We start from the raw sequence: 10793 nt of genomic DNA, 5'->3' as shown, positions 1-10793 counted from the left end.
AAAGTATAAATAGTCAAAAGTAAAAATAAAAAAAATTACAGTATCCACTATAAAAAAATACACAAAGTATAATTTTGTTCAAAATTCTAAAAACTAAAATCGATAAAATTAGAAGTTCAAAAATTTAAAAATTCAACTAGAATTGACCTAATAATTTTTTATATTTTATTATTTTAAATTTATTAACCGCTCAAAAAAATACACTTACTAATTTATCTATTCTAGAAACATAAATGATTTGTCAGTTGTTTGTCAAGAGTGTGTTCTTATCTTTATTTTATAAGTGAATTCTAATCAACTCCTTCTTAAATAAGGGATTTTTTTTTTACCAAAGATAGGAGACTCGAACTCGCAACCTCTTAAATGAGCATGGGGAGACTATGCCATTTGAGCTATAAATCATCGGCAAATAAGGGATTTGTTTTTTTTCCAAAGATAGTAGGTTATATTTCATTAATTATTGAAAAATAAAATATAAAGATGTCCAAAAGCAGGACATCATAATGAAAGGTAGGGGATTTCCCAAAAACACTACACTGAAGGTATTCATCCAACGGTGCATGGTCGAAAAACGAAGAAAAATCTTAAAGAAGAAAGAATGATAAATCAAATTGAATGCAACTAAGAGCTTCCCTCATGGAGATGACGACCTAAACTGGGAGTTCTTTGGATTTCACGGAGCAACTTGACAGAGTTTGCTAGAATGGCACACGGCATTGAAGTAGAACCTTCAAAAATCAACTGGTTGCGAGCTTTCCAACAGTTTCAGCAAATGATGGCAAGCAATTGAGGATTACGGTTAGCGTTCTTTAATGGGTTAAGCATCTCTGTTGATGCAGTCCACCATGTCCAAAAGTTGTTAGGACTCTGAGGGGGAAGACAGTCACGAAGATAACTCTGAGACCATACATCTTTAATTCTAGAGCAATCGATCAAACAATGAGTGATTGTTTCGGTTGCTTCATGACAGCAGGGACATATTGGTGATATAGATGGGATGCGGTGATGAATCTGAGCAAGCACCGGAAGCCGGCTATGGAGAGCTTTTTAGATAAATAGCTTAATTTTGTGAGGCAAGTTCAACTTCCATAGATCAATCCACGGCTTTTTCTGCTGCATATAATTAGGGCAAAGCTCCAGAGGCGGATGGTAAAATAAATAGCCAATTCTGTAACCTGAAGCTGTATCATATTGCTTAGATTTGTTCAAATCCCATTGCAATTTGTCCCTACTCTCCTGAATTTTAACTGACAAAATCCTGTTTACAACGTCTTGGGGAAATAATTCTTGAATGAGATTCTGATTCCAATTCCTATCTTCAGTAATTAGATCTTTAACTCTTGGAACTAACTAAAAAATAGCCTGTCTATTTGGCATGTTAGAAATTATTAAAGGATACGGAGGAGGCAGCCAAGGATCCTCAAAGGTTCGGATATTCTCTCCAGTACCCACAGCCCAATTAAGACCTTTTTCAACAATCTTTCGGCTTTCCAGTATGCTCCTCCATCCCCAAGAAGGTAAGACTTCAATTTCTGCCGTTATAGCATTACCATTGCTAAAGTATTTACCTCTTAGGATTTTGGATAATAAGGAAGTAGGCTGTGTTACAAGTCGCCAAAAATGTTTGCCTAAAAGCGCCAGATTTTGGATTCTGAGATCTTTAAATCCAAGGCCTCCTTCTTTTCGTGGGCGAGTCATAGTGTCCCAGCTAATCCAAGCCATCCGCCTTTCAAAACCTTTTTGTCCCCACGAGAACTGAGAAAGTAGAGAGTGAATTTCCGAAATTAAACCATCAGGCAACTTGAAGCAACACAATGTATAAATAAGAATAGCTTCTCCCACTGCCTTAAGCAATACGTGTCTACCACCTGAAGATAGAAGATTGCGCTTCCACCCTTGGATTCTTTTCCGAACCTTTTCTTTGATCATACTAAAAGAAGCCTTTTTTTTATTTAGAGACTGTAGAAGGCAAACCAAGGTATTTATCATGAGCCCCAATATGATTAATATTCATAGAGTTAGCCAGTAGTGTACGAGTAGTGGAGGGAGTGTTGTGGCTAAAGAATACAGCATATTTATTAAGATTTACCCTCTGGCCACTGATGCTTTCATAAGAATTCAATAAATGCAGGATATTTGAACATGCTTCAGGATTAGCCTTACAGAATAAGATGGAATCATTAGCAAAGAGGAGGTGGTTGACCTTGGGACATCGCCTATGTATCTGAAGACCCTGAATTAGTCTGTTTTGTTCTGCCTTGTGTAGCAAGAAGGAGAGACCTTCTGCACAGAAAAGAAAAAGATAGGGAGATAGAGGATCTCCTTGTCGAATACCTCTATTTGGTTTGAAGAAACCATAAGGTTGTCCTTCCACAATAACAGAATAAGAAACAGTTGTTACTAATTCTCGAATCCACATGATCCACCGGGAGTCAAAACCAAACTTCTCCAATATAAACCAAAGAAAGTGTCATTCCACCCTATCATATGCCTTACTCATATCTAATTTTAGCGCCATTTCATTTTCGAGTCCCCTTTTTTGTTCTTCAAGTAATGCATACACTCGTGAGCAATTAGGATATTATCAGAGATTAATTTGCCTTTAATAAAAGCACTCTGCGTAGGGCTAATTAGTCTATTCATCATACCCTAAAATCTATGTACAAATACTTTGGAGATAATCTTGTAAAAGACTGAAGATAGGCTTATTGGTCTTACTTGACTCATATCTTTAGCATCAGAAATCTTGGGAATAAGACAGATCTGAGTGTGGTTAAAACCCTTCAAAATTCTGCCCCCCTGAAAAGAAGCTCTTAACTGCTCGAAACACATCACCACTAATTAAGTTCCAGAAGCTTTGAAAAAATTTTGTTGTCATACCATCATCTCCTGGAGCACTTTGAGGATGAATGCTAAATGTTGCACGTTTCACTTTCTCCATAGTCACTGGTGTTTGAAGCCTACGGTTCATGTGAGCTGTAACCTTAGGTTCAAAATCAGTAAACAGAGGTTCAGGGTTCTCATGACAAGTGGAGGAAAAGATGTCCTTGAAATAAGACTCAGCCACAGAAGCAATACCAGCATTTGAAGTAGCCACTTCACCATCATTGCCAGTTAGTTGCCAAATTCTATTCCTTCGGGTTCGATTTCTAAATTTCTGATGGAAGAAAGTTGTATTCTGATCACCAGATTTGAGCCATTTGACTCTAGACTTATCTTTCCAATAAGATTCCTCATTTTGCAATGCTTTTTCAAGTTTGTCCTCTATTTCTGAAATGATGTCGCCTCCATGAATTCCTGCTAAACGAAGTTCCTCTAATTCAGACTGTAGTAAATCAATCTCCACCTTCGAATTAGATTTGTGTTCTTGCTGCCATCTGACAATCTTATGCTGACAACGCTTTATTTTTTTAGCTAGGATATACATGGCTGAACCATCAATCTGTTCGTGCCAAACCTCTCTAACAATCTGCTTTATTTCATCATTGGAACACCATCTTTCTTGGAATTTGAATCGGCGTTTAGATCTCTCAGTTCTCGGATTAGAGTCTAAGAGAAGAGGGGAGTGATCCGAGCCTGATTTTGACAGTCTAAGAACCGTTGCATTGGGATAGAGTTGCTGCCAATCAACTCCTACCAGGAATCGGTCCAGTCTTTTCTGTATCAAATCATCACCCCTCCGTCTATTCAACCAAGTGAATGGTCTTCCGACCATACCAATATCAATCAGAGAATTATCATCAATAAAACTGTTAAAGGTTTCGATAGAAGAAGGAGATTTAACACCTCCACATGCTTTCTCCAATTGATTATCAATGGCATTAAAATCACACATTAACATAACCTTACTATCAAACTATTGGGTGACTGAAGTTAATTCAGCAAACTGAGCCATTCTATGTTGATCATTTGAACTGAGATAAACACCTAGAACACCATAGGGATCATTAGAACCAGCTGTCAGAACTGATGCCGCAATGAAGAATCTACTATGCTGTAAAATCTGAACAGTGCAACCATCCCTCCATGCCATTGCCAAACCCCCTGATAATCCATCCGGATCCACAATAAACCATTCTTTGAAACCACAAGATCTTAGTTTTTCTTCAACTTGTCGAGATTGACTTTTTGTTTCACAGATAAAACAAACCTCGGGGGAGTAGGATTTGCAAATCCCTTTAAGATTGTGAATTGTTAGGGGTCTCCCCAAACCCCAACAATTCCACGAGAGCAGTTTTATATTTCTTTGGGTGCCACTTGAAGGCTGACACCAAATAAGGGATTTGTTACTCCTTATAATATATTTCGTTGTTATTAGAAAAATTTGATTGAGTCATTATAATTAATATTAACCATATCTCTAACTTAAGTTTGGATAACTAAATCATCCGATTAGAATAAAATAATTTCTTCAAATTACAAGAGTTTTCAATAAAACTCCATTTTGCAATTTCACTCTTTTTTTTTTTTTTTGTTCAAACTATCCAATCTCTATAATCTTCTCCTGCCAAAAAAAAAAAAAGAAACAAGAAGATTAACCATTGAATCAAATATTCTTTGGTCACACTTGTGTATGATTAATAATCCTTTTAATTATTTACTAATGATTGAAAAGTATAATTGAAGTCATAAGTTTTACTGTGATGAACAAAAGAACTTGACAAAAAAAAATTCACTATCCAGAATAATTTGTGTAGTGACCTCGTGTGACTAATCTAATTTAAATCTACATTGATTTGTTTGAATTAAAATTCTGTATAATTTACACACATGTTTTATGCCAAATAAATTATTAACGTTGTTTAAATAATTAATAGTTAATTCAGACCAAAAAAATGAAGTCAGTAATTTTATTATAGATGACTATATAATTGTCCGAACTCTAATTAAATTAATATTAATTATTATGATAATTAAATTCTTACAATAACCCTGAAACATATCATAAAAGATAACATACCCCTTATTTGAGAGAGCGAGGTTGACTAAAATTTACCTATTTTATATTGATATACTACTAGAAAATTAATTATTACAGACGGATATTTCTAACGGATTTTATCCCACGGAAATACAGACGGAATTTCAGAAGAACTTTTTATCGGAAAACAAAAAAATGAATTAGCATAAATTACAGACGGAAAACAAAATCTGTTGATAATTTTGTCGGCAAAATTATTTTTTTTTCGTAGAAAATGGTTACAGACGGAAAATCCGTTTGTAATTAAATAGTCAAAACACTGCATTTTATTAAATTATTACAGATGGAAAATCCATCTGTAATTTAAATTTTCCGTCGGAAATATTAAAATAAAGTTCGGCGTTACCAACTCCTCCTCATTTCACATATTCTTCCCCGTGCTTCCACACCCTCTCCTCCAAATGCTCGATCGGCGGCGCTTCTCAGCCTTGCACCGTCGTTGCACTTGCGCCGCCGCCGCACCGAATCTCCATTGCACTGAACTTCCATCGCCCCGTCACACCCCTTCCCGGCTCTTCTATGTGTGTTGCCCGCGTCGTTCCCTTTCGAACCCTAATTTGCATTTCTTCGCCACGGTCTTCGTCGCCTTCGTCAACCTTTGCGATTTTATAAAACTACAGCACCGATCGCTCATTCAGCGGCACTAACCATAACCAATGGCGTCCGCCGAGCAGCCATTGAAGAAGCGAAAGCACGACACTCTCCCGGAATCCTCACTGCCACACCAACGCCGCTAGCACCGCTGCCACAATCTCCTCAAACCCTAGCTCGTCCGCCTACTCCTCCTCCTCCGCCTCTGTCACAGGATGAGGTCGTCACCAAGCAGAGGAACAAAGATGAGGTTCGAACCATGTTTGAGAGCTACCGTCGCATCAAGCTCTTCTTGTCAAAGAAGGAAGGTAATTTCATCCATGACCTTGAATAGAGCTTCTTCGCTCTCGTCAATGCTTGCAGAGGTAAACACCACTAAACAACACTTCATAGTTCATTCTTTATCTTTTTGGAGGGTATAAATTTGAAATCAATGTTAATGAATTTGAGTTTGTTTATACCATTCAGACCCTAATGTACCATTCTTCTCTTCCTCATAATATAGCGTTTTCTCATATCTTTCTAATTCATTATTGCTTGCATCACCATTTGCAGGTCTGTGAACTGGACTTGATATTCAACTTCCATAAGGTTTGTCCCCACAACTCCATGTCATGATTTATGCTAATAAACAAATAAATTATAATAATAATTAGTTATTTCCATTGATCCTTCAAGGTGGCCACCTGAACAAAAAATGCTATGTTTCCCTAATTTCCTTAATAAAATACTATTTTGTGTTTTCAATGCTTGGTTCATTTGCCATAACTAAATAATCTTATAAGAGTGGATGCTTTATTTGAATTTTGATCTGAGCTATCATTTTCTATGTATAATATTGTCCGAAAATTATTCCCAACTATTAGATAATTGAACAAAGTTAGTGGAATTTTGGCATCCACATCTTCTTTGATGACATGGAGTTTATGATACTCTTCTTTCCAGGGATCAAACAATTTTATTGCAAGCTTGCCAGAAGATTTAGCAAATTGTTCCAAATTGTCCAAGCTAGATATGGAGGTAGGCACTAGTATAAAAAATTTGGTGTATTAAATGACAACAAAAATTTTGAGAGGTTAAGGTTTTATTAACCAGTGCCTTCATTATAACCTCTTTTTTGTCTCCAAGGAAACAAGTTAACAAAGATATCTAAAAATCTCTTTTCATCATGGACCATGCTTACTGAATTCAATGCATATAGGGATTTTCTTCTCTAAATACACACATATGCTGCTTTGCTTTCAATTTATTATTTCTATTCCTACATGTCAACTCACCAATTTTTTCCATTCTTATCACTACTGCAGCAAAAAACTTGTTGAATGGCATACCAGACAGCATTAGAGGCCTTTCACATCTAATTCGTCTTGATCTCCACCAGAACAGTGAGCTCTTTGATGTTATTCACATATTCTTAGAAGTTAAATAGATTAATATGGAATTAGAATGCTTACATTGGTGCCTAGCTAGAACATTCGGAACCAGTATAAGCAGAAATTGAGAGAATAGTTAGATACTCTGGCATATTTGATCAAAGAATGGTAAACCTGTGACAAATTTCTGAGAGTTTATGATAGATCTTTAGGCTAATTATTAATCACATTGCTGTTTTTATTTTGAAATTTTAGATGCAGACTCAAGCATGCCACCAAGTGATGGATGAAGCAGAAAAGGAGTACAAGAAGTTTTCCGAACGGATCACTGAAAGCCGTGAGGCAATGAAGGTTTTCACCTCTTTGACTAACATTATTTGATCTGTGATTTGGAAAAAAAACTATTAAGAATCGTAACGAGGTCTATGTACAGGCATCTTATGATGAGTTCATGGCAGAGGCACAAGCCAGTGCATCTCGTGTTATTATCTTGTGTAAACTGACCTACAATTCTTATCTGAATGTTATTTGAAGCTTGGCATAGTAAAATACTTCTACTTATTGAAGCTGTAAAGTCCTTGCTAGAGGAACCGAGTTTAGGTGTTCGAAAAGCACTTTCTGAGGTAATCCATTATGAACCATGTTCATGTAATTTACTTCTGAACTAACAGTTTCTTACCCTTCACTTTCTTTTGGTTTTTCCTGTCTTCCTTCTTTTCTTGTAGTTAATTGTTGTTATGGCTTCACATTGTTACTTGGTTGGTTCATCTGGAGAGTTGTTCATTGAGTATCTTGTACGGCACTGTGCTTTAACTGACAATAATCGCGGTGATCTTGACATCCTGAATAAGAGAGTGGAGGTAAAATTTCTCCCTAATCCTTGCTTCTCAATAAACAAGTGCCACTTGTGTACAATGATAAGACCATGATTGAAACCAAAATTTACTTTCTTAAATGCCATCTTAGCTTGGTGATGATCATGCCAGAAACTTATATTGTTGTGCCATGATTCAATTTATAAAAGGAACTATGCAACAAACATATAATTAGAAAAGGGTGATGAGCAAGGGTGATGAGCAGGGCTCCATATATATATATATATGACCCACATAAATTACATAACACCCAACCTTTTTCAGATATGTTAATCATTCTGAAGACAAAATAAAGAAACCTAAATTGCACTTAGCTTCTCTTTACCAACTTCACATGGATAACGTACCAGAAACATAAAAAGGGGTGTACTTCTCATGCATCTTTATTAGTTCTTTAGTCTTTACCTTTTTTTTGGTCGGTATTTAATTTGGTAATAAAGAAGAAATTGTATATTGTGATTTAATAAAATCGCTCATGCACTATATCTTACTCTGTTTAAATAAAAAATCCCATAATTACATGAAAATGATTGAAAGGTATATGACATAGAGAGAGCATAACAGAAGGTATTAAAGAATTCAAGTATGAAGACTTGAAAGTCTTAATAGATTGAAAATAAGGTATATTAATTTATAATTTATTCTATTTAGTGATAATAACAAATTATATTATATATATTTATATATATATTGGCAGGTGAAGGAGAAAGAACAAGTCCAACTAAACAACTTGAGTTAGGTGACTCAGAATTGATTTGGCCACACTTTTCTTAATCTTTTGAAAAAGAAAATTTGGCACTTTTTTGTTTTTGTACACAAGTGTTGGTGGCCGCCATAAGAGGGGGGTCCATGAACGAAAGCTTCTTCAAAATAGAAGCCCAAGGTTGAACTTAAAATAATAAAATAATGTCAGAAATATGACGTGGATGTTGACAATAATTTGGACTTTTGGGTCCAATCCAATAAGATAGAAAAAAGACATTTAATTTAATATTAAAAAAATTAAATATTATTTCCACATTTCTGTGATTTAAATTGTATATTGTTGTTGTTATTATGATTTGTGAGCTGAACTTGTGGGTGAGTTAGTTTATTTGAGGGATCACAGGATTCACTTTAACATGTGGACACTGGTGGCAGATTGATAGATAATTTTATGTCAAATTGAAAATGATGACCGAGTAATACTACTTGTTAATTTTAAAGCTTAGGTTCATGCCTCTTTTTTCTCAGTGGAGAGTTTACTCTATTGTTGGATAAAGTATGATATGCTTTATCTGATTTGAATTAAAAGATATTAAAATATAGTGTTTATTGTGAAGTCTTCCCTAGTAATTACTTTGATTTCGATATTAAAGGCCTACTGCATAGTCGATCTTAAAGAGCTTTCCTCTTTTTTCCTCCTGGTTTAAAAAATAAAGAGAAAGAAAGAGTTTTGTTTTTTTAAAGATAACACTGAAGATGATTTTGATATCAATACCAAGAAAGTGCCACTTCTTCTCATGTTTTCATCTAAAAAATCAGAGTTGCATGTTTTGATATCAATACCAAGAAAGTGCCAAAGGTGGAGTTGCATGCTCATCTCAATGAATCCGTTAGAGACTCCACACTCCTGTATGTATATCCGTATCTCTATCTTCTGATCTTCATCATCCTTTTATTCTTTTTTTAATTATTATCTAAGAGTATTGTGATTTATTAATATTAAGTGTGGGCATATTCAACCTGTTTCTTTGTTCTTGTAGCTTGAATTAGAAATACATTAATATAAAAGTATCATATATAAAAATTTTGAGTCGTGTTGCTTGTCAATTTGTGTTTTCTTCTGCTGATTCTTTTAGTTCTCTGAAGCTGTCTACAAGAGATCAACATTTCCTGTTTTCAAAACACATGGGTTGGCCCAGGCATCAATAGCTGATTGTGTATCAGAAACATTTTCTGCTATTCGAACAGTGAGTTCTCCATGGTTTATACTTCAAATTTATAGTAACTTTGTGCATTGTAAAGTCTTGTATTTGTATTAGACAGTTGATAACAGTAAAATAAATTATTACAGGTAAGATCTTTTGGTGGTGAAAAGCGGCAGATGTTTACATTTGCTAAACAGGCAAGATTATTCAAGAACGAATAGGTTTTTGTTGTGAAAGGCTTGACACCTCTAATTATTATTTCTCTCTCACTGTTTCTTTTGCAACAAGTTCAACCATTAAAATAATATTTTTAAGTTGCTTTAGTTTCTGTTCTCAGGGTGAGCTCTCTGTCGGAGCTATGGCATCTTTTATTGGATATACTTTCACTTTAACATTTGCCGTAAGGAAATTAAGTTGTGACTTGTTATTTATTTCATCTTATCTCTTGATCTTTACTTGACTTTCTGATATTATATCATTTAGGTTCAAGGACTGGTTAATACCTTTGGGGGTCTCCGAGGAGCTTTTGCGGCCGTTGACAGGATCAACTCTGTTTTATCTCGAGTTCAAGTTGATGATTCTCTTGCCTATGGCTTAGAAAGAGAACTAAGGCAACAAAAAGCAGTGGATGATGAGAAATATAAATTATTCTTCTCTAATAGTTCAACTGAGAAAAACCAAAATTCATTACATCTCGGCACTAAAAACATCTAGCAATTTGTTTAGCTTGGCTTGGCTTGGCAAATATACACGCTAAGAGATTTCTTATTCCATAAGATTTGATTACATGCTCTTTTAACACTACAAAAATAATCACTTTTAGCGGCCATTTATTTTGCTTTTAGCGGCAACAAAAATAGCCGCTAATACATTTACCGGCAATTAGACATTAGCCGTCTTATGCTTCGCCGCTAAAAGGTTTTAGCGGCAATTATAACATTTGCCGGTAAAAACCTTTTTAATGGCCGCAAAAAGTATATAAGTTTTAGCGGCCATTTTTTTGGCAATTTATATGGCCCCTAAAAGTAATTCTAATATTGCAATGTTATTCACTTTTAGTGGC

At 35.1% G+C, this 10793-nt stretch overlaps 1 protein-coding gene across 1 annotated transcript; it reads left to right on the top strand.

Annotated features, from left to right (window-relative positions):
* The first annotated feature begins 7466 nt into the window (after positions 1 to 7466).
* On the top strand, positions 7467 to 10444 carry LOC107623620 (uncharacterized). Its single transcript, XM_021113723.2, has 8 exons — positions 7467 to 7568; positions 7671 to 7805; positions 8518 to 8554; positions 9345 to 9434; positions 9672 to 9772; positions 9877 to 9927; positions 10068 to 10130; positions 10214 to 10444. Exons 1-8 carry the CDS (start codon positions 7467 to 7469, stop codon positions 10442 to 10444), a joined length of 810 nt encoding a protein of 269 aa, XP_020969382.2.
* Positions 10445 to 10793: the final 349 nt, after the last annotated feature.

Source organism: Arachis ipaensis, chromosome B10, assembly GCF_059453495.1.
Source record: "Arachis ipaensis isolate K30076 ecotype BB chromosome B10, ASM5945349v1, whole genome shotgun sequence".
In the NCBI taxonomy this organism is placed as follows: domain Eukaryota; kingdom Viridiplantae; phylum Streptophyta; class Magnoliopsida; order Fabales; family Fabaceae; genus Arachis; species Arachis ipaensis.
This window is presented reverse-complemented; position numbering and strand designations above follow the sequence as displayed.

What these genes read in the sequence shown, in the direction of transcription:
- LOC107623620 (XM_021113723.2), top strand. Translation starts at nt 7,467, where the DNA reads ATGTTATTTGAAGCTTGGCATAGTAAAATACTTCTACTTATTGAAGCT. An exon ending in TTCGAAAAGCACTTTCTGAG is followed by an intron (nt 7,569 to 7,670) that starts GTAATCCATTAT and finishes CTTTTCTTGTAG; the next exon opens with TTAATTGTTGTTATGGCTTC. An exon ending in CATTTTCTGCTATTCGAACA is followed by an intron (nt 9,773 to 9,876) that starts GTGAGTTCTCCA and finishes AAATTATTACAG; the next exon opens with GTAAGATCTTTTGGTGGTGA.